Source organism: Prionailurus viverrinus, chromosome A2 (assembly GCF_022837055.1).
Source record: "Prionailurus viverrinus isolate Anna chromosome A2, UM_Priviv_1.0, whole genome shotgun sequence".
NCBI lineage: Eukaryota > Metazoa > Chordata > Mammalia > Carnivora > Felidae > Prionailurus > Prionailurus viverrinus.
This window is the reverse complement of record NC_062562.1, coordinates 164,449,423-164,472,576: the sequence shown is the minus strand read 5'-3', so window position 1 is coordinate 164,472,576 and position 23,154 is coordinate 164,449,423. Positions and strand designations below refer to the sequence as shown.

The following is a 23,154-nucleotide window of genomic DNA, read 5'->3' as shown; positions in this document are numbered from 1 at the left end:
ATTGCTGGATGTCAACAGGTAATGAGAGAAATGGCTAAATTCGATGATTCATGTGTTCTGTACTTAACACACTTTGTGATGCTTATTTTTAACAAAGTCTTTACTACACAAAAGTAAACTATGACCATTGAAAAACCAGCAAATGTAGAAAAGCACAGAGAAGAAAATAAAGATCACTTCTTGTCCTAACGCTCGGTAGGTCACTATTTAACCCAGGTCCCCTGTTCTTACACACATGTATACACAACATTGAGATAACTTGTGGTTTTTTCATTTAAAGCTATGTGAAGTTATGGGGCGCCTGGGTGGCTCGGTCGGTTAAGCATCCGACTCTGGATTTCAGGTCAGGTCATGATCTCACAGTTCATGGGTTCAAGCCCCACATCGGGCTCTGCAATATCAGTGTGGAGCCTGCTTGGGATTCTCTCTTTCTCTGCCCCTCCCTCGCTCTCTCTCTCTCTCTCTCTCTCTCAAAAATAAACATTTTTTTTTTTTTTTTTTTTTTTTTTTTTTAAATTTTTTTTTTCTTTTTTTTTTCAACGTTTATTTTATTTTTTGGGACAGAGAGAGACAGAGCATGAACGGGGGAGGGGCAGAGAGAGAGGGAGACACAGAATCGGAAACAGGCTCCAGGCTCCGAGCCATCAGCCCAGAGCCCGACGCGGGGCTCGAACTCACGGACCGCGAGATCGTGACCTGGCTGAAGTCGGACGCTTAACCGACTGCGCCACCCAGGCGCCCCGAAAAAATAAACATTTTTAAAAAGTTACGTGAAGTTACTTTAAAAGTTTTGTATTGTTTGGCTATTTTGGTACTTTCCAATTTTTAGTATTATAAATAATAACACAAAGAATGCGCTTATAGTATAAATCATGTGCACGTCGCTTACGTATCACACAGTATATTAGCCATGACTTCCTAGTTTACTCTAATTCAGTGATCCTTGCATGGTTTGCCAATTAAAAGCATCCTATCACTCGGGAACTTCAAAATGCAAAAGCCTCGGGCCCATCCAGCCCTAATGAATCAGGAACTGTGGGGCTGGGCCCAGTGATTTGCATTTTAACCTGGTCTTCAGGTAATTTTGGTCACATTAAAATGAGAATCACTGTTCTGACTGATCAAGATCATACATCCCAGCTTTATAGACACTTTTTAATAAAATCCATCTAATCATTTAGGAAATAAGGCTTTCACTGAAACAAATACTCAGACTGGCTTATGAGAGCAATACTTAGGGTGACGCATATCACTTGAGTAGTCAGAAGGGATTCTGTTTAAGAAAATGAAACTTCTGGGGTGCCTGGGTGGCTCAGTCAGTTGGGCATCCAACTTCGGCTCAGGTCATGATCTCGTGGCTCGTGGGTTCGAGCTCTGCGTTGGGCTCTGTGCTGACAGCTCAGAGCCTGGAGCCTACTTGGGATTCTGTGTCTCCCTCTCTCTCTGTCCCTCCCCCGCTCACACTCTGTCTCTCAAAAATAAATATTTAAAAAATTTTTAAGAAAATGAAACTTCTGACATAACATGAGACGTAATGACCCCCTCACCTCTAGAGTTCGTTAGAAATAGCCGGAAATAGCCCCTCAGAATGTCGAGAAAAAATATCGATGGAATTCGTTTTCCTTAGGAAAACCCTTAGATCAGAACTCTGAAGAATTAGGTTCTTTTATCATATCTGCCCCATGTTTATGATCAGACCCTTCCTCTCTGGATCTCATTTTCATCTGAAGCTGAGAACTACATAGTTGCTCATTTAAGCTACCGTTTGGGGGTGCTTTGTTATACAGCCAAAGCCAACCGCTACTGGCTATAATGTCCTATTCTTTTTTTTCAAGTGAGAACCTAACGAAATTTGGAAAATCATGAATATCTGTTCAATAATTAGACTGCAGACAGCACTGTTTATTATTTTTGGTATATTCTCACATGTTTGAGATGTTTAAAAAAATTTTTTTAATGTTTATTTTTGAGAGAGAGCGAGAGCATGAGAGAAAGAGACACTGAGCAGGGAAGGGGCAGAGAGAGACGGAGACACAGAATCTGAAGCAGGCTCCAGGCTCCGAGCTGTCAGCACAGAGCTCGACGCGGGGCTTGAACCCACGAACCACGAGATCACAACCTGATCCGAAGTCGAACACTCAACCGACTGAACCACCCAGGCGCCCCGAAATGTCTCTTTATTGGAAAAGAAATCTGGCCATGAGTGCAGAATAGAAAATCAAAGTAATCAAAGTGATAAAAGAGGTACAAGAGTAAAAATTTTATCAAAAGCCTTTCTTGAAAATCAAATTGAAGGAAGCTATAGCAATGTTGCCTAACCTTCATAGGGCTCATGTGTTTGTTCTTCTACTCAATGCATTTGTGTCTCAGTTTCCTCATCTGGAAAGTGAGAATAACAGTACCTACCTCACGGGGTTGTTACGAGCATCACATAACTTGATACTTGTAAAGTGTTTAGAGTTTTTATTTTTCATATTGTTTTTAATTTAAATTTTAGTTAACGTCCAGTGCAGTATCGGTTTCAGTAATTCATCACTCACGTACAACACCCAGTGCTCATCCCAACAAGTGCCCTCCTGAGTACCTATCACCATCTAGCCCATCTCCAACCCACCTCCCTCCGTCAACCCACAGTTTGTTCTCTATCATTAAGAGTCTCTTGTGATTTATTTCCCTCTCTTCTCTTCCCCCCTTCCCCATATGTCCATCTGTTTTGTTTCATAAATTCCACATGAGTGAAATCATATGGTGTTTGTCTTTCTCTCATTGACTTATTTTGCTTAGCATAATACATTCTAGCTCCATCCATGTCATTGCAAATGGTAAAATTTCATTACTTTTGATGGCTGAGTAATATTCCATCGTGTGTGTGTGTGTGTGTGTGTGTGTGTGTGAGAGAGAGAGAGAGAGAGAGAGAGAGAGCATGAGCAGGGGAGGGGCAGAGAGAGAGAGAGAGAGAGAGAGAAAGACAGAGACAGAATTCCAAACAGGCTCCAGGCTCCGAGTTGTCAGCACAGAGCCCGATGCAGGGCTCGAACGCACGAGCCATGAGATCATGACCTGAGTCGAAGTAGATGCTTAACAAATGAGCCACCCAGGCGCCCCTAGAATAGTTCTATTTTTAGTTTCTTGAGGAGCCTCCACCCTGTTCTCCAGAGTGGCTGCACCAGCTTGAATTCCCACCAATAGGGCAAGAGGGTTCCCCTTTCTCCACATCCTCACCAACACCTGTTATTTCTTGTGTTGTTAATTTTAGCCATTCTGACAGGTGTGAGGTGGTGTCCCATCATGGTTTTGATTTGTATTTCACTGATGAGTGATACTGAACATCTTTTCATGTGTCTGTTAGCCATCTAGATGTGTTTTTTGGGAAACTGTCTATCCATGTCTTCTGCCCATTTATTAACTGGGTTATTTGTTTTTTGGGTGTTGAGTTCAATAAGTTCTTTATTTTGGATACTAACCCTTTTTCCAATATGTCATTTGCAAATATCTCCTCCCATTCTGTAGGCTGCCTTTTAGTTTTGTTCATTGTTTCCTTCACTGTGCAGAAGCTTTTTGATCTTGATGAGGTCCCAGTAGTTCACGTCTGCTTTTTTCCCCCTTGCCTTTGGTGACGTGTCTAGCAAGAAGTTACTCCAGCCAACGTCAAAGAGGTTGCTGCCTGTGTTCTCCTCTAGGATTTTGATGGTTTCTGGTCTCACATTTAGGTCTTTCATAATTTTGTTTGGTATTTTTATTTAATATGTTTTTTAAATTTGCATCCAAGTTGTTAGCGTACAGTGCAACAATGATTTCAGGAGTAGATTCCTTAATGCCCCTTACCCATTTAGACCATCCCCCCTCCCACAATCCCTCCAGCAACCCTCTGTTTGTTCTCTATATTTAAGAGTCTTTTATGTTTTGTCCCCCTCCCTGTTTTTATATTATTTTTGCTTCCCTTCCCTTATGTTCATCTGTTTTGGATCTTAAAGTCTTCATATGAGAGAAGTCACATGATATTTGTCTTTCTCTAACTAATTTCGCTTAGCATAAAACCCCCTAGTTCCATCCACGTAGTTGGAAATGGCAAGATTTCATTCTTTTTGATTGCCGAGTAATACTCTATTGTATATATATACCACATCTTCTTTATCCATTCATCCGTCGATGGACATTTGGGCTCTTTCCATACTTTGGCTATTGTCGATAGTGCTGCTATAAACATGGGGGTGCATGTGTCCCTTCAAAACAGCACACCTGTATCCCGTGGATAAATACCTAGTAGTGCAATTGCTGGGTCATAGGATAGTTCTATTTTTAATTTTTTGAGGAACCTCCATACTATTTTCCAGAGTTGGCTGCCCCAGTTTGCATTCACCAGCAGTGCCAAAGAGATCCTCTTTCTCCGCATCCTTGCCAACATCTGTTGTTGCCCGAGTTGTTAACATTAGCCATTCTGACAGGTGTGAGGCAGTATCTCAGTGTGTTTTTGATTTGTATTTCACTGATGATGAGTGATGTTGAGCATTTTTTGTGTTGGTTGGCCATCTGGATGTCTTCTTTGGAGAAGTATCTATTCATGTCTTTTGCCTATTTCTTCACTGGATTGTTTGTTTTTTGGGTGTTGAGTTTGATCTTTCATCCATTTTGAATTTAATTTTTGTGTATGGTGTAAGGAAGTGGTCCAGGTTCACTCTTCTGCACATTGCCGTCCAGTTTTCCCAACACCATTTGTCAAAGAGACTGTCTTTTATCATTGGATATTCTTTCCTGTTTTGTCTAATATTAGTTGATCATATAGTTGTGGGTCCATTTCTAGGTTTGCTATTCTGTTCCATTGATATCTATGTGTCTGTTTTTGTGCCAGTAGCATACTGTCTTGATGACTACATCTTTGTAATGTTGCTTGAAATCTGGAATTGTGATGCCTCTGGTTTTTTCTTTTTCAGGATTGCTTTGACTCTTCAAGGTCTTTTGTGAGCCCATACAAATTTTGGGGTTGTTTGTTAGAGCCCTGAAAGACATCACTGGTGGTATTTTGATGGGAATTGCATTAAATATGTAGATTGCTTAGACATTGTATCGACATTTTAACAACGTTTGTTCTTCCAATCCATGAGCATGGGATGATTTTCCATTTATTTGTGTCTTCTTCAATTTCTTTCCTAAGTGTTCTATGGTTTTCAGATCTTTTCTCTCTTTAGTTAGGTTTATTCCTATGTCTCCCATGGTTTTTGGTGCAAATGGGATCTAGTCCTTAATTTCTTGTTCTGCTGCTTTATTATTCGTGTATAGAAATGCAACAGATTTCTGCACATTGATTTTATGTCCTGACACTTAGCTCAATTAGTGTATTCTAGCAATTTTTTGGTGGACTCTTTTGGGTTTTCTACAGAGAGTATCATGTTGCCTGCAAATAGTGAAGGTTTGACTTCTTCCTTGCTGATTTGGATGCCTTTTATTTCTTTTTGTTGTCTGATTGCTGAGGGTAAGACTTTCACTACTATCTTAAATAGTAATAGTGAGAGTGGACATCCTTGTCTTGTTCTTTACTGTAGGGGAAAGGCTCTGTTTTTCCCCATTGAGGATGATATTAGCTGTGGGTCTTTCATCTATGGCTTTATGATGTTGAGGTACATTCCCTCTATCTCTATTTTGTTGAGGGTTTTTATCAAGACTGGATGCTGTATTTTGTCAAATGCTTTGTCTGCATCTATTGATGGACCATATAGTTCTTATCCTATCCTTTCTTCTTTTTTTTTTTTTTTTTACGATTTATTTTTGAAAGAAAGAGAGTGGGCATGAGTGGGGAAAGGACAGAGAGAGAGAGAGGGAGACACAGAATCTGAAGTGGCTCCAAGCTCTAAGCTGTCAGCACAGAGCCTGACGTGGGGCTCGAACTCACAGGCTGTGAGATCATGACCTGAGCCAAAGTTGGATGCTCAACGTACTGAGCCCCTCAGTGCCCCTCCTTTCTTTTATTAATGTGGTGTATCATGTTGATTGATTTGTGGATATTGAACCAGCCCTGCATCCCAGGAATAAACCCCACTTGATCATGGTGAATAATAATTTTAATGTACTGTTAAATTCAATTTGCTAATATCATTGAGAATTTCTGTATCCATGTTCATCAGGGGTGTTGGCCTGTAATGCTCCTTTTCAGTGAGGTCTTTGTCTGATTTTGGAGTCAAGGCAATGCTGGCTTCATAGAATGAGTTTGGAAGTTTCCTTCCATTTCTATTTTTTTGTTTGTGTTTTTGGAACAGTTTGAGAAGAATGGGTATTAACTCTTCTTTAAATGTCTGGTAGAATTCTCCTGGGAAGCCATCCGGCCCAGGACTCTTGTTTGTTGGGAGACTTTTGATTACTGATTCAGTTTCTTTGCTGGTTTTGGGTCTGTTCAAATTTTCTATTTCTTCTTGTTTCAGTTTTGGTGGTTTGTGAGTTTCTAGGATTTTGCCCTGCGTTGGACTCTGCTGACAGCTCAGAGCCCAGAGCCTGCTTGGGATTCTGTGTGTCCCTCTCTCTCTGCCCCTCCCCTGGCTCACACTCTGTCTCTCTCTGTCTCTCAAAAATGAATAAACGTTTAAAAAAATTTAAAAAAAAGCCTTTCTGAATAATTACATCAAAGCTGTAACTATGGACTGTGGCTGGTAGGAAGGAGCAAAGTGGACAGAGATGAGTGATGGTTTAGACCTAGATCTAACCACACATGATGAAGGAAAGTGGGGCATGAAAGGGAGATTGGAGACCAAGAAAGTACTCTGGGGGGCTGGATGGTTGCGGGTGGGTAGAGGGCATCACATTATCCACCTGAAGAGGAAAGGACCATGGGAGGAAGAATGGGTTCGAGGGAGTAGAAAGAGCTCTCTTTTTGAAACGTTGGGGTTAGGATGCCTATGGGACACACATCCTACAGGAGAGTAACCTGTAGGCAGTGAGATGCGCAAGCTTCTGGCACAGAAGGACCTGGGAAGGAGCTAGAACTATGTTACTGGCATGTAGTCATTGAGGCACGATGCGGATGAGGTTACTGAGAAGGGGAAGGGAGAAAAGAAACAGGGCCTTGGGGAAACCTATGGAGTCAATGGCAGGGTCCCAGGTCCAGAGCAGCGTACCTTGTCCGCATCTGGGGCCACCAGGATGGAGTGCCAAGCCACGCAGGCTGTTGGGGACAATTGGAGGCCAGCCTCCAGTCCACCAGGAAACCAAAGTGCAGATCTGAAGCCTGGTTAGTACCATCCCGAGGCTGGGGGTCAAGCTGCAGCTCCGTGGGCACCCAGCCAATCCCCACTTTCCTGAGTGATGGTAACACTGAGGTCAGGGCAGCTAAAACAAATTCAGAGCTTTGGAGGCTTCCAGAAATGACTTAGAAAAGAACCGAGCTGGTGAGGTCTCCAGGCCTGCCGTTGAGTAGATAGTGGAAAGCAGGACAGAATAGGCTTGGGGCATATACCCCCAGTTCTGCGAATTGAGCCAAGTTGCTGGAGCGCTCAGAGCCCCAGTTTCCCCCTGTAGGTAGGAGATCCTGGTGGCACCCACCTCACAGGTTTATTATGAAGACTGAGTTGATATTTGCAAGATTTCAGAGCCGTGCGTGTCACACAGATGAGCACTTGTTAAACAAAGGAAACGTATTTTTCTCCTTTACCCCGTGACTTAAACATGCCATTTCTGCAGGGAAGGCCATCTAAGACACACACCTCCCTCAACACAAGTCTAGATTCCCCTCTCATTTGATCTCTTGGTACCCTGTACTTCTCATCCACCGTATGTATCAAAAATACCTAATCATCGGGGCGCCTGGGTGGCTCAGTCAGTTGAGCGTCTGACTTCGGCTCAGGTCATGATCTCACGGCTCGTGGGTTCGAGCCCCGCGTCGGGCTCTGTGCTGACAGCTCGGAGCCTGGGGCCGGCTTCGGATTCTGGGTCTCCCTCTCTCTCTCTCTCTCTCTGCCCTCTCCTGCTCATGCTGTCTCTCTCTGTCTCTCAAAAATAAATAAACATTAAAAAAATAAAAAAAAAAAACAACCTAATCATCTCTCTCTACTTCAATAGAATGGAAGCTCCAAGCCATCAGAAGCCACGTTTGCACTGCATGAGGTTGCACTGCACACAAGGCACAGCCCTTTGCGCATAACGGGTTCTCAGTACTGTTGAGTGAATGAACGAACGAACGAATGAATGAACGGGCGAGGGTTGTGCCTTCTTCCGAATGCCCAGCATGTGGCAGAGCCTCACATAGGAGGTGTCCCTTAAATGATGGCTACGTTGACCCTAACCAGAACTCCTGAGTGAGTCTAACCTAGCAAAATACAGATCTGGGTACTGTCACCATACAGGCGTTAGCTACGGCCTCGGGAGTAGATGCAGGTATGCCACAGCCCCTGGCCGGTCAGCACGGAGGTGCTACACCCAGTCCTGGTGACCTGTCCTGCCAGGTGCTGTCTCTTTAGTCTCTGGATCATGGGAAGCCCACAGGTCTCCCCGGGAGCAGGTGCGCTGCCTGTGGGAGGCTATCAGTTCAGAATTGAGGTTCTTTCCCACCAGATAAGGAAATACTGCACTATATTAAGTGAGCCCAGAGGAGCACATGGAGGGAGAAGGGACAGCTGATAAGATAACAGTCCTGGGAATACCCACGCTTCAGAGATGCACAGAAGAAATTCCTGCAGAGGAAACTGAGAGCAACAGAGCTATGGAGGAGGAACCAGAACACTGTTCTATAGTGCCAAATGTTGCAGCCACCTCCAGTACATAGAAGAACAAAGCCGTCCACTAGGAACATCAATATTAAATGGGTGACAGTTCCCCGAGGGATGTCCCCGAGTGCTGAGGGCCGCCAGGATGCTGACTTATTGGAAAGAAGAGTGAGGAATGGAGACGAACGTACAGGTGTCAATGGTCTCGTATCAGGAAAGACAGGGCCCCTTATCTCGGTTAGAGACCGCTGCTGATGTCAAGAGAGCTCTCTAGCTATTTATTAGCTTACGTGTTTGTGAAAAGAGAGACTCACACATACTTAAAAAAAAATATGAAGGGGCCATTAGGAACGGAGCAGTCGACAATACTGAAGCAAGGATAATTAGTACCTTTGAATAATAAGTTAGCTGCTATTGGCTATCTGGAGGGAAGAGAGAGCCAGAAAAAGGAAGACACCCCCTCTTCAAATATGTACGTATCATTCACAGAATTGATTGTATTCTGAGACAAACAATGTGCTCATTAAGATATTAGGTCCTGAAAGGGGGAAACCCCATATACCATATTCACAAAGAGTGATGTAATAAAACAGGGAATAATCAACCAAACAATGAAAAGCACTAAAGGCCTGGATATTCTAAAATAATGCCTGCATCAAAAGGGAACATGTGATTGGGGCTGGGGCGGGGGGTTGCGGGGGAGAAGCAATAAAAAATAATCAGCTCACAACATACTGCCAAAGTATGTTATGTATTGCTCTAGATATGTTTATAGTCACAATAAAGTGTCTGAAGCATTACGAAAGAAGTCTGTGCTTAAAAGAACACTAAGCCAGTGAACAAAGCCAAAAGAAGGAAGTGGGAGAGAAAAAGTCAGAAAAAGAAAACACAAAAAAGCAATTACAGTAAACATTTTAATGCATCCTAAGAAAATATATGCAGTTCCAAGTATGATCTCTGCAGATGATTTCAGAATGTAAAGAACAGATGGCAACATTTAAAGAATAATTATAGCTGTCACTTATTAAGTAGCTCCCATAAATTATCTGTCTTTACAGCTTTGTAATAAAGATCTTTTTCTTTTTCTTTTTTTTTTTTTTTTCATTTTACCCGCAAGGAAACTAAAGCTCAACCAGAATTTGAATTTAGTCGTTGATTAAGCTGTTTCCTCTACACCAGGTTGTCTCTGTTGGGAAGAGACAAACAAGGCAGAGAAAAGTGAGAAAAAATTAAGGGTGATAAGGTGAGCGCACAGCCCAGATTTTCATGCACAGTTCAAAGTGGCCGTTATAAAAATCTATTAGAATTTAGTCAAAAGCCAAAACTTACCTATGATAAACACACAATAAATACCCGAACAGTACCTTAGTGTTTTCTTCAGACTCTCTCTCCAGGAATATTTACCTTGTACTTTATTCTCTACCCCAATTATTTCATTAAATCTTCACAAAATTGGAATTTAAGAAACCAAATGAGCAAAGGAAAAAAAAAAAGAGAGAGAGAGAGAGAGAGAGACAAACCAAGAAACAGACTCTTAACTCTAGTGAACAAATTTCTGGTCATCAGAGGGGAGGTGGGCCAAGGGGTGGGCTGAACAGGTGACGGGGTTCAAGGAGTGCACCTGTTGTGATGAGCACAGGGTGAAGCATGGACTTGGTGAATCACTATATTGTACACCTGAAACTAACATAACGCTGTGTGTTAACTATACTGGGATTAAAACAAAACAAGCAAACGGGCGCCTGGGTGTCTCAGTCGGTTAAGCAACCTCCTTCGATCTCACAGTTTGTGAGTTCAGGCCCCGTGCTGGGTTCTGTGCTGACAGCTCAGAGCCTGGAGCCTGCCTCAGATTCCGTGTCTCCCTCTCTCACGCATGCGCGCGCTCTCTCTCAAAAATATATTTATTTTTAATTTTTAAAAATTAACTTTAATTAAAAAAAAACCAAATATTCACAAAATCCTGAGAATGGCATTTACATTTATTCCTATTTACTGGGTGAGGAAATGGGAAATTTGAAAAATTAATGGCTGACCAAGGATCCTACAGAGCTGGGACCCATTCTGACGTCTAACGTCCACTGATCTAATATCACGGGAATATTTACAAGCCAAATCTACGTTTACATTTGAGATGTAATTCACATTCCACAAGAAATTCACCCTTTTACAGTATACAATGACTATTTTCACAAGGTTGCCCGATGATCACCACTCTCTCATTCTGGAACATTCTCACCACCTCCCAAAGAGCCCTGGGACCTATCAGCACTCACTCACCTACCTTCTGTTTCTATGGATTTGCTTAGGCTGCACCTTTCCTAGGACCGGACTTAGTCATATAAATGTGTGGCCTTTTGTGTCTGACTTCTTTCACTCACCATGCTGTTTTCAAGGTCCACCATGCTATAGCAGGTATCCCGGGATTCAAGAGGTGAAAGACCAACCCAGACATCCCCTACCAAGTCCTCTCAACTTGCAGATAGAGAAACCGAGGCCTAAGATAGCCCACAGAGTTAGTGGCACCCAAGTCCTCCACCGTCTAATTCTGTTATTTCTACCGCGCCACGACCGCCAAGAAAATCGGTGTAACAAAAAAGAGTTTTCACAAATAAATAAAAATATTGCATTAGGTCAACACCTCATACGTTAGAAATAAAACAGCATACAGTAATATAAGCTGATATTTTACTGTTGTCAAATTTTGCAAGGAGCCCCCTAGATCCTTTATTTCATGTGATGCGGGAACGGTACAGGATGTTCAGGCGGGAAAACGGGGCATAAATACCACGGCACGCCTCTGGACTTGACGTCAGCGTTCACTCTCTTCTGTACAAAGCGAACTATTTAGAAAGCAGAGTCTGAATTACCCTTAACGAAAGCTCCAAATTTTCTGCTCCCCAGAGGTTCATGCCCTTGTCATACTGTCCGATCTCACGAAAGTAATGCCTATTTATAGCAAAAATTCCCCCAGCCATTGCAGGTGACCTAAAAAGGATACATAAATATTAAATCACAGGTTCAGCCATTATGGATTTTTGCCAAAATTACGGTGAATGTTAGCAATAACATGAAAACTAGAAAACGACGATATTAATACCAAAATCGTTAACTTAATGTGTATTTAACTTGATGGATATACATTACATTGAATGCGAAATTAGTAAATTGAAGCCATAACTACCTAAAAGTAGGCAGTAACTTTCCACTTAGCTGTCACCAAATTGTGTCAGCTATATATTCTAAATGTTGTCTTTTTCCCTCTTTTTTTTTTTTTTAAGTTTATTTAGTTTTGAGAGAGAGAGAGAGGGCATGAGCAGGGGAGGGGGAGAGAGAGAGGGAGACACAGAATCCGAAGCAGGCTCCGGGCTCCGAGCTGTCAGCACAGAGCCTGACATGGGGCTTGAACTCACGACCTGTGAGATCACGACCCGAGCCAAAGTCGAATGCTTAAACTGACTGAGCCACTCAGGCGCCCCAAATGTCATCTTGTTCTTAAAAGGGAACATCATCTTTAGAATGTGAGTTTCCCCTGGAGATAACTACTTGACTTGGGGAGCAGAGCTTACAGATCTCCCTTTCTAAGCGCGTTAAGTGAATATACTATTTACTTCTGGGAAAACCATGAAGTTACAAAGCATCTTTTTTGTTTTGTTTTGTTTTGTTTTGTTTTGTTTTGTTGTCCCACGACAGCAAGGCCCAATAACACCGAACTGAGTAGTATGAAAAAAATTTCAAGTTCATTTATTCATTCATGTTTGAAAAAGTACACATGAAGCACCTGTGATGTGTTAGGGAGAAGTTAGTGCATCAACGGGCCAGATCCCAGCTCGTGCGGGGGGCCAGGGTGGAGGGAGGGACACTAGTCGCTGCAGTGGTGTCAGAGAAAGACGATGGAACCGTGGATAAGGTAGCCGGACGTGGCCCAGTGTCTGATGTATTTTGAGGACGGGAGACAGCAGGTTTGCTTACAAGGGTGGGGGGTGGGGTGAAGGAGGAAGAGAAGGGTGAAGGCTCACCCCAGCGTGTTGGCCCAGGGACGTCACATCTGCGCTGAGATACCGAGTGGGCAGGTTTTGGGGGGAAGATTCAGCTGGGGACATGAGTGAGCTCTCCATTCACTCTAGTGGAGACGCCAGTAGGCAGGTGCATGGAAGCGTCTGGCACTCTGAGAGTGGCCGGGGCCGGAGACATAACTTTGGGAGTCCTCAAGATATGGCAGATACACAGCACTCTGGCAGCGAGGGGGTGGGGGGGGGGGTGGAGGAGACCACGAAGAACTGTCCCCGGGCACCGTGACAGCAAGAGGTCGGAGGGAAGAGTGGGAAAGAGGAGACACCGGTGTAGGAGGAAGACCAGAAAACCGTCTGCCGATGGGCCCCGAGGTGAGGACTGAGAACCAGCGCGGCACCGACACGGGAAGACCACTAGCGCGTTCTAGCGGGTGGGGGCGCAGAGCCAGATTCAAGCGAGTCTGAGACACCAGAGTTCAGAGTTGGAGATCGTGACACAGCCAGCTTTTTCTAAGAGGCTTTAATGCAAACGAGAGCCGAGGAAAGGAGAGGCGGCCGATAAAGGAAGATTGTTTTTTGTAATTGGGAGAGGTGACGGTGGGCCTCGAGAGGAGCGGTCTCATCGGGTGGGCCAGATGCGACCTGCCCCGTCTGCGCCCTGGGACGCCGTGATCCTGGCCAAGCCAGGGGGCCCCGCTGCCACAGCGTTGCATTGAAATTACATCTCTACCGACTTCCTTCGCACTGGACTCTACACCCTCGAGGGCAAAGGCCACGTTTTCTGTTGTGACCACAGTGTCTGGCAGCAAAGAGTTGTTAAACTGATAACTGAAGGAGGTTCACAAACCGGTCTTTAAAGTTAGGCCGTAGGGTCTGTTGAAAATAGGGTTAAAAAATACTTGCAGCTCAGAGAACCCAAATTACACCCTCTCAAAAGGGAAAGCTTTTGTTCTAAAAAAAAAAAAAAAAATCTCAAAACCGCTGGGAAGTGTGTGCGTGTGTGTGTGTGTGTGTGTGCGCGCGCACATGCGTGTGTCTTACCGGAGAAATGTTGAGTCGTGGTGCTAACTCGGGCACGTCTCTGAGACACCGGGAGAAAGGATAAAACGTCGTGATGCGTCCTTCAAGAGGCCCCGGGTGGAGTACAGGGGGCACGTCCCTTGGTAGCGGTGACCTCCCCCCACCCCCGCACGTCCCCTCCCTGGGGAAGCTGCGGGGGGAACCACTGGTGTGAGCTCAACGCCACAATTCTCCTTGCGTGCTCTAAGTTTGCCAAAATTCCCTGCATCTACATTTTTTTTTTTGAGCTGTTGCAAATGTGAAGAAATGTATCTTCAGATGTGAGTGCTAATTAATGCCATGGATAATACCTAAAATTCATTTTTCCTTTTAACCCTTTAAAACTACCGACTTTTTCTTACGTTATCATACATTATCCTTATGATATAACAGTCGAGCGTTGAATCACATGAGTTTGAACTGTGTGGGTCCACTTACATGTGGATTTTTAGATAAACACAGCACAGTACTGTAAGTGTATTTTCTCTTCCTTCTGATATTAACATTTTTTTTTTGGCTCTAGCTTATTGTAAGAATACAGTATGTGATACATGTGGCATTTAAAACATGTTAATCAACTGTTTATATTATCAGTAACACTTCAGTCAACAGTAGGCTCTTAGTAGTTAAGTTTTGGGGGAGTCAAAAGTTAGTATGTACAATATACATTCTATAAATAATTAGTATCATACTGTTTTTTATGGCCTGAGTTTTTATTTAGCCTATTGTGAGAATTTTCCTTTTACATTAATTAGCTTTCAAAACCTTTGTATAATATTCTACAGAGTATGAATATAGTTTTTAACCATTTTAATATTGAACGTTTATGTTGTTTTTATTTTCTAACTGATATGAATGTTGATACAATGTGTGTCTCTGATTTACTTCTCCTTAACTCCTTAGGGAAACATTTCAAGAAGTGGGAGTGTTGCGTTAAAGAATAACATAAGATTTTTAATGTATATTGTCAGATTGTTTTCAAAAAGCACATGTGATTATGTGTATACTAACAGTGTATTAGAATTCAAAAAACGTTACTACTCAGCGACTATCAGGAATATAATTTCCCTAGTAAAATTTTTAGAGCCTAAAGCATGCCTGATGTGTGAAATATGGAAACATTATAAAATTATGTAGATCTTTTTTTGTAAATGGAATACTTCGTTTTAAATTAAATAAGTTCATTTTGAGATGAACTCCAAAGATCGATGGTTTTTTTTTTTTTTTAGTAAATTAAGATGTCTACGCATGACCTTTTATTTATTTATTTAATTTCAAAATTTTTTTGAGTTTATTTATTTTGAGAGAGAAAGAGAGAGAGTGAGCAGGCAGAGGGGCAGAGAGAGAATCCCAAGCAGGCTCCACGCTGTCAGCACAGAGCCTGACGCGGGGCTCGAACTCACGAACCGCGAGATCATGACCTGAGCCGAAACCGAGAGTTGGATGCTCAACCGACTTGGGCCACCCAGGCGCCCCACGTTACATTTTATTTAAATAAAATGTGTCTTTGTCCCTTTTCATTTTGAAGTCTCTAACAGTAACAACACCAAGTATGTATACTGATCACTTCCCCTGTGTCAGGCCTTGAGCTATGTTCTTTCCAAGTGGTGTCTCACTTAATCTCCTCACTAAAGCAGAGAGGCGTTTCTTTTATTATCATCACCATTTCACAGGTGAAGGTACTGAAACTGAGAGAAGTAACAGACCCAGCAGAGGCTACCTTACTGCACAACTCCATGGATGCCAATCACCTCTAGTCTTTATGAACAGTACCTTCTGGAGATGAGCAGTACACAGCCTATACAGCTGTACGCAGCAGCCCTGAACAGCTAACAAGTGATGGCTGGAGCAGAGCAAAGATCGGAGTTATACACAGTGGAAGGCGCATGAAGGGATTATCCTAAAAGCAATGGAAAGACATTGGGTGACATGGGCAAAGTGGAGTTTTAAGAACCATGAATGTAGCCAGAGAGAGATCGGCCTGAGGGAGGACAGCCTGCAGGCCAGACTGTTCCTTACAGTGAGGGCCTGGACCATGGGGACAAGCAGAGAGATGGACAGATGTGGTTGCGAGTCGTCACAATGGATGGGGCACCTGGAGCGGGTTAATCACTGGATTAGAGTAGGCAGTGGGAGACTGCAGGTGTGGTCATGCTTATGGCTATGTAGCATTCCATTATGGTTCCAGAGTAAGGTACTAAATAATTCCCCAGTTATTCCTCCCGACTCTTAGTCCTTATCTCATCCTCGAATTGCGTCACCAAAGGCAGGGGCTCAGGGTGAGGATAGGTACTGGGATCAAGGGAAGTGATAAGGTTTGGAAAACCCACTTGGAGCAGTGAGTGAGTAAAGGGATTGTGGAGAAGCACGAGACTGAAACTATCAACGTGTAGAAGCGTTAAGTTCACGTCTCTTAAAGGAACAAAAAACAGATGGCGGACTTGGTCCAGAGTTGGAGATTCGCAGGGCTACTGTGGCAGAAGGGGAGAGGGATGTGGCAGTCGAAGGTATTGGCAAGAAGAACCGTGAATTTATAGATCAGAAAGTCTAGGCCACAGAAGAAGAAAGAAACCGTGAACAGTAAAAGCAGAAATCAAAGAACTGGGGATCCTGATGATGTCCAGGGGGAGGTGTGGGCGGAGCAGAGCAGGAAAAAGTTAGGAACACCCCAGGCTGTGGCCAAAGAGACGATATCCGGTAATTTAGAAGAGAAAGGTACAGGATATGGCTGTAGGAATAATAGTAGCTAACAGGTATGAAATAGCTAATATATATGTAGTACTTATTATGATGGACAGATACTGCTCTAAGCTTTGATATACACTGAGTCATTTAATTCTCCAACAACCCTGTAACATATTATCATTATCCAGACTTTACACATAAGGAAATAAGGTGCAAAGAGGTTAAGCAACTTGCATAAGGTCAACAGCTCTAGTTAAATTAGAGACAAAGATCAAGGACTTGCTAAGCTATAGTGTTAGAAAATTGACTCATGTGGTTTGTGAAACAGAGAGGCTAGTAGTAAAAGAAGAGAAGGAGCCTTGGCGTCAGAGTTTTCGGGAAATGTGGGGAGTGACCTGGAGGAAGTCTCCAGCAATAGCCTCATAGATGCAGTTAAAAGTCCCAACATCAGGGGCGCCTGGGTGGCGCAGTCGGTTAAGCGTCCGACTTCAGCCAGGTCACGATCTCGCGGTCCGGGAGTTCGAGCCCCGCGTCAGGCTCTGGGCTGATGGCTCAGAGCCTGGAGCCTGTTTCCGATTCTGTGTTTCCCTCTCTCTCTGCCCCTCCCCCATTCATGCTCTGTCTCTCTCTGTCCCAAAAATAAATAAACGTTGAGAAAAAAAAAAAAAAAAAAAAAGTCCCAACATCAAATTGTTCTCACATGTAGAAATACATTTTCCCAGACCAATAATCAAGGAAAATCATATTCATCTGTATAAAATTACTGACGAAAGCACTGAGATAAATATTTTATATATGAATTTAGCAAAGACATCAACTTTTGCTGAGCTATCCACAGCACTAGCATTTGGTTCATTGACCACATACAACTTGCTCCTGAGAACCATGGCCACCTTCTAAAGACGGACACCTGAAACCAGAGGGACACTATCCATGGCGGTGTTTTCTTTCTCTCTCTCTCTTTCTTTCTCTCTCTCTTTCTTTCTTTTTCTTTCTTTCTTTCTTTCTTTCTTTCTTTCTTTTCTTTCTTTCTTTCTTTTTTTCTTTTCTTTCCTTCCTTCCTTCCTTCCTTCCTTCCTTCCTTTTAAGTAGGCTCCACGCCCAACGTGGGGCTCAAGCTCACCACCTGTGATCAAGAGTCACATGCTCTACTGACCGAGCCAGCGAGGCGCCCCCATGGCAGTGTTCCTAACCAGGGTGAGTTGCTCATTTCCAATCAGAGAAACTGAAAATCTACCAAATTCTATTATTATAGATTTTTAGAGACAACATAAATGACAAAATATTTCTCTTCATTAAGCCCAAGAGATGGAAAAAATAATCTCTGAAAGCTTCTCCCGCCACCCTCCCCCCCAACCAGGTCTCAATACATATATATTTCCCCGTCACCTGAAGAAATCTCACCGAATGGGTAGAGTGGGTCCTTCTGGTCCATCCATCTCATAAGAGAAGACATTATCCCATTTAAATTGTAGGTGCCAGTTGAAAGCACCCCTTACAACAGGAGAGGGCCAGTATTCTAGGGTCACAGAATCAATGACATCTATCAGAGGACACACCACCATTTTGGGGTCCTTGGCAATGGCATGCAGCAGAGGCTCCAGCCACACTTTATTCACCTCGCAGTGGCTATCCAGGAACACCAGAACGTCCCCTGGGGAGGCAAGAATAGGCTAATGTTAGTGCATATGGACGAAACATCCGACGACCCAGATCGAAGTTCAATGCAAGGAGTACCTGTTGAGCATTTACTATGTGTTTGGCTTTTATGGTGCATTCCGTTTCACTGGTGGTGGGTTGGGACTAGAAACTCATACTTTATTTTGTGCAAAAGTGTGGGCCATGATGTGTCATAGAAGTTCAGAAGAAGTTGGTGAACTGTGGGTTAGAGAGTCATTTGAAGATTCTAAAGAAGCAGGTGGGGGGTGCCTGGGTGGCTCAGTTGGTCAAGTGAACGGCTCTTGGTTTCGGCTCAGGTCATGATCTCACAGTTTATGAGTTCAAGCCCCGCATCAGGCTCTGCGCTGACAGCTTGGAACCTGCTTGGGATTCTCTCTCTCTCTCTCTCTCTCTCTCTCTCTCTCTCCCCCCTCCCTCCTTCCCACTCTCTCTGCCCCTCCTCTGCTCACACACACACACACAGTCTCTCTCTCAATATAAATGAAACTTATAAAAAAGGTTTTTCTCAAGCTGTCAGCACAGAGCCCAACGTGGGGCTCAAACCCATGGACCACGAGATCATGACCTGAGCTGAAGTCAGACACTCAACCCACTGAGCGACCCAGGGGTCCCAATGAATAACCATTTTTGTTCTTGAGTTCAAGCTTTAATGAGTGTCTGCTTAGAGAACATGGGGAAAATTGCCATGGCCAAAGTAAAGAAAACATGTTGCTAAAGTACATTAGATGGGCTCAGATTGGAAGGGACCTCAAAATTCAGGTGCAGAATTCAGACTTTTTCTTGCAGCCAACATAAAATCATAGGAAGTTATGAGAAATAGCCCATGTTTGATGAGAAGAGTTAATATTGTTCATATGGTAATAATCTCCAAATTGATCTATAGATTCATACAATCCTTATCAAAATCATACCTGGTTCTTTTTGCAGAAACTGATCCCAAAATTCGTGGAGAAAGGCAAGGATCCAAATTAGCTAAAACAGTCTTGAAAAAAGAACAAAGCTGAAGGACTTCTGGGTTTCAAAACTTACTACAAAGCTATAATAATAAAACAATATGATACTGTCGGAAGGAAAGACATAAAGACCAAAGGATAGAATTGAGGTCATAGACATAAACCAAATATCTGTGGTCAACTGATTTTTGACAAGGGTGCCTAGACAATTCAATGGGGGAAAAATAGTTTCTTCAATAAACAGCCCTGACCCAACTGGACACCCAAGTGACAAAGAATGAAGTTGGACCCCCTACCTCCTAGAAAACACAAAAATTAAGTCAAATCAATCACAGACCTAAAAAGGTCAGAGCTGAAACTATAAAACTTCTAGAAGAAAATATAGGCATACATTTCTGACCTCAGGTTAGATGGTTTCTTAGATGTGACACCAAAAATAGAAGTGACAAAACAAAAAATAAGTAAGACTTCATCAAAATCAAACCCTTTGTGCTTAAACAGACACCATAAAAAAGTTGAAAAAAGTCCACAGAATGGGAGAAATTGTTTGAAAATCACATATCTGATAAAGGACTTGCATCCAGAATATATGAAGAACCCTTCCAAGTCAATAACAAAATGACAACTTAATTAAAACATGGGCAAAGGATTTGAATACGGGCGCCTGGGTGGCTCTGTCGGTTAAGCATCCGACTCTTGATTTAAGCTCAGGTCATGATCTAATGGTAGTGGGATTGAGTCCTGCATCAGGCTCCTCGCTGGGCATGAAGCCTGCTTGGGATTCTCCCTCTCCCTCTCTCTCTGCCCCTTCCCACCTCAAAAATAAAATAAAAGTCTTAAAAAAAAAAAAAGGATTCGAATAGACATTTCTCCAAAGAAGATGGACAGATGGCTGATAAACGTACGAAAAGGGACTCAACATCATTAACCATTAGGAAAATGCTAACTAAAATCACAGTGAGAGAATACTTCGCATCCACTAGGATAGCTAAAATCAGAAAGGCAGAGGATAACAAGTGTGGATGAGATTGTGGAGGAATTAGAACCCTGTCCTTCGCTGATAGCAATGTAAAATGTTGCAATCTCTTTCAAAACTTACCTGGTCGTTCCTCAAAAGTTACACATACACTTGCTATACAGCCCAACAATTCTACATCTAGGTACACACATACCCAAGAGAAAAGAAACAGGTTTATACAAAGTCTTGCGCATGAATGTTCATAGCAGCATTCTTCCTAAGAGTAAAAAAGTCATAACTTAGGGGCACTTGGGTGGCTCATTTGGTTAAGTGTCCAACTCTTGATCTCTGTTAAGGTCATGATCTCATGGTTTGTGGGTTTGAAGCCTGAGTTGGGCTCTGCACTGACAGCACGGAGCCTGCTTAGGATTCTCTCTCTCCCTCTCTCTCTCGTGCTCTTGAAGGAAAGAAGAAAGAAAGAAAGAAAGAAAGAAAGAAAGAAAGAAAGAAAGAAAAAAAGAAAGAAAGAAAAAAAGAAAGAAAGAAAGAACTTTAAAAAAAGTCATAACTCAAATGTCCAACAATGGGTGAACGGATAAACAAAATGTGAGATATCCAGGGGCGCCTGGGTGGCTCAGTTGGTTAAGCATGCAACTCCTGATTTTGGCTCAGGTCATGATCTCGTGGTTGTGGGATCGAACCCTGTGTTGGGTCCCTTGCTGAACATGGAGCCTGCTTAAGATTCTGTCTCCTTCTTGGGGGGCCTGGGTGGCTCAGTCAGTTGAGCATCCAACTTTGGCTCAGGTCATGATCTCATGGTTCATGGGTTCAAGCCCCACGTCAGGCTCTGTGCTGATAGCTCAGAGCCTGGAGCCCATTTCAGATTCTGTGTCTCCCTCTCTCTCTGCCCCTTCCCTGCTCATGCTCTGTCTCTCTCTCAAAACTGAATAAACATAAACAAAAAAAATCTCACTCCTTATCTCTGCCCCTCTCCCTCACTTACATTCTCTCTTTCTCAAAATATATAAATAAACATTTTTTTTTTTAAGAGTCCCATTTTGGGGTGCCTGGGTGGCTCAGTTGGTTAAGTGTCTGACTCTTGGTTTCAGCTCAGCTCATGATTTCACCGTTTTGTGAGTTCAAGCCCCATGATAGGCTCCGTGCTGACAGTGTGGAGCCTGCTTGGGATTCTCTCTCTCCCAATCTCTCTCTCTCTCTCTGCCCCTCCTCCACTCACGCTGTCTCTGTTTCTCTCAAAATAAATAAATAAACTTATAAAGAGTCCCATTTTGAACACATCTAATTTTTTCATACTATTGGAAGTACACACAGTGTTCAACACTTTGCATTTTTCACTTCAAATAGCTTCTATAATATTACCCAACATTAACATTTTCAAAGCATGTCTGCTAATTTGACAGGTGAAAAATTAACATCCAGTTCTCAAGAGGCCATCTACAAATGGCCAACAAGCACATGAAAAGATTCTCAACATCATTAGTCGTTAAGGAAATGCAAATTAAAACCATAGTGAGATACCAATTCATCTCTACTAGGATGGCTGGAATTTTTTAAAAAAAATTTTTAACGTTTATTTATTTTTGAGAGACAGAGACAGAGACCTAGCATGAGCGGGGGAGGGGCAGAGAGAGAGGGAGACACAGAATCTGAAGTGGGCTCCAGGCTCTGAGCTGTCAACAAAGAGCCTGACGCAGGGCTCGAACCCACGGACTATGAGATCATGACCTGAGCTGAAGTCAGACGCTTAACCAACTGAGCCATCCAGGCGCCCCTAGAATTTTTTTCAAATCTTTTTTAAACTTTTATTTATTTATTTATTTATTTATTTATTTATTTATTTATAATTTTTTTTTCAACGTTTATTTATTTTTGGGACAGAGAGAGACAGAGCATGAACGGGGGAGGGGCAGAGAGAGAGGGAGACACAGAATCGGAAACAGGCTCCAGGCTCTGAGCCATCAGCCCAGAGCCTGACGCGGGGCTCGAACTCACAGACCGCGAGATCGTGACCTGGTTGAAGTCGGACGCTTAACCGACTGCGCCACCCAGGCGCCCCATCTTTTATTTATTTTTGAGAGACAGAGAGAGACAGAGCATGAGCGGGGGACGGGCAGAGAGAGAGGGAGACACAGAATCTGAAATGGGCTCCAGGCCCCGAGCTGTCAGCACAGAGCCTGACGCGGGGCTCGAACCCACAGACCACGAGATCATGACCTGAGCTGAAGTCAGAGGCTCTACCCTCTGAGCCACCCAGGCGTCCCTAGAATTTTTTTTTTTTAAGACAGAAAATAACAAGTGTTGGCAAGGATGTGGAAAAATGGCAACTCTTCTCCCTGGCTGGTAGGAATGTAAATGGTACGGCTGCTGTAGAAACATTTAGAGCTTCTTCAAAAAGTAGACTTCCTGTGCGACCCAGTAATTCCACTAAGTACACACTCAAAAGAATTCAAGTACACGTATGACCGTGTTCCTAGAGGTACTCCTTACAACAGTGAAAAGGTATAAACAGCCCAAATGTCCAGCCACAGATAAATGGAGAACCAAACTAAGGTATATTTATCCGACGGAATATGATTCGGCCATAAAAAAGAATGAAGGGCAGATACACGCTACCTGTAGAATCCCCAAAACATTGTTCGATGAAAAAGCCAGACACAAAAGGTATGACTCTATTTACATGAAGTATCCAGAATAAGTAAATCTAAAGACAGAAATCAGATTACTAATCTACCAGGGGCCGAGAGAAGGAAACGTGGGGAGAACCTGCTGAATGGGGTTTTCTTTCGGGGGTGACGCAAATGTTTTGGGACAGGACAGAGAGTGTGCTCACAGATCACTATGAATGTACTAAGTGCTGTTGAACTGTTCACTTCAACATGGTTAATATCACGTTATGCAAATCTCACAACATTGAAAAAAATGACGTCTGCCAAAGAAGACCTACAAATGGCCAACCGGTACGTGAGAAGGCGTTCAACATCGCTCATCATCAGGGAAACGCAAGTCCAACCCACAACGAGCTGCCGCTTCACCCCGGTTAGAATGACCGTTATTAAAAAAGGGAGGAAACAAGTAGTGTTGGTGAGGATACGGAGAAGAGG

General features: G+C 43.2%; 1 protein-coding gene across 6 annotated transcripts in view; it reads right to left on the bottom strand.

Moving 5' to 3' along the window:
• Positions 1-23,154, bottom strand: part of GALNTL5 (polypeptide N-acetylgalactosaminyltransferase like 5) — a 57,593-nt gene that overhangs the window by 3,571 nt on the left and 30,868 nt on the right. For 5 of the 6 annotated variants that reach the window (XM_047848947.1, XM_047848945.1, XM_047848944.1 and 2 more), the window contains 2 exons: positions 17,846-18,095; positions 11,555-11,672 (listed from right to left, as the gene is read on the bottom strand). In XM_047848947.1, the coding sequence (XP_047704903.1) occupies positions 11,555-11,672; positions 17,846-18,095 (368 nt within the window). The remainder of the gene's footprint in view (positions 1-11,554; positions 11,673-17,845; positions 18,096-23,154) is intronic. The other variant, XM_047848948.1, reaches the window with a different exon arrangement.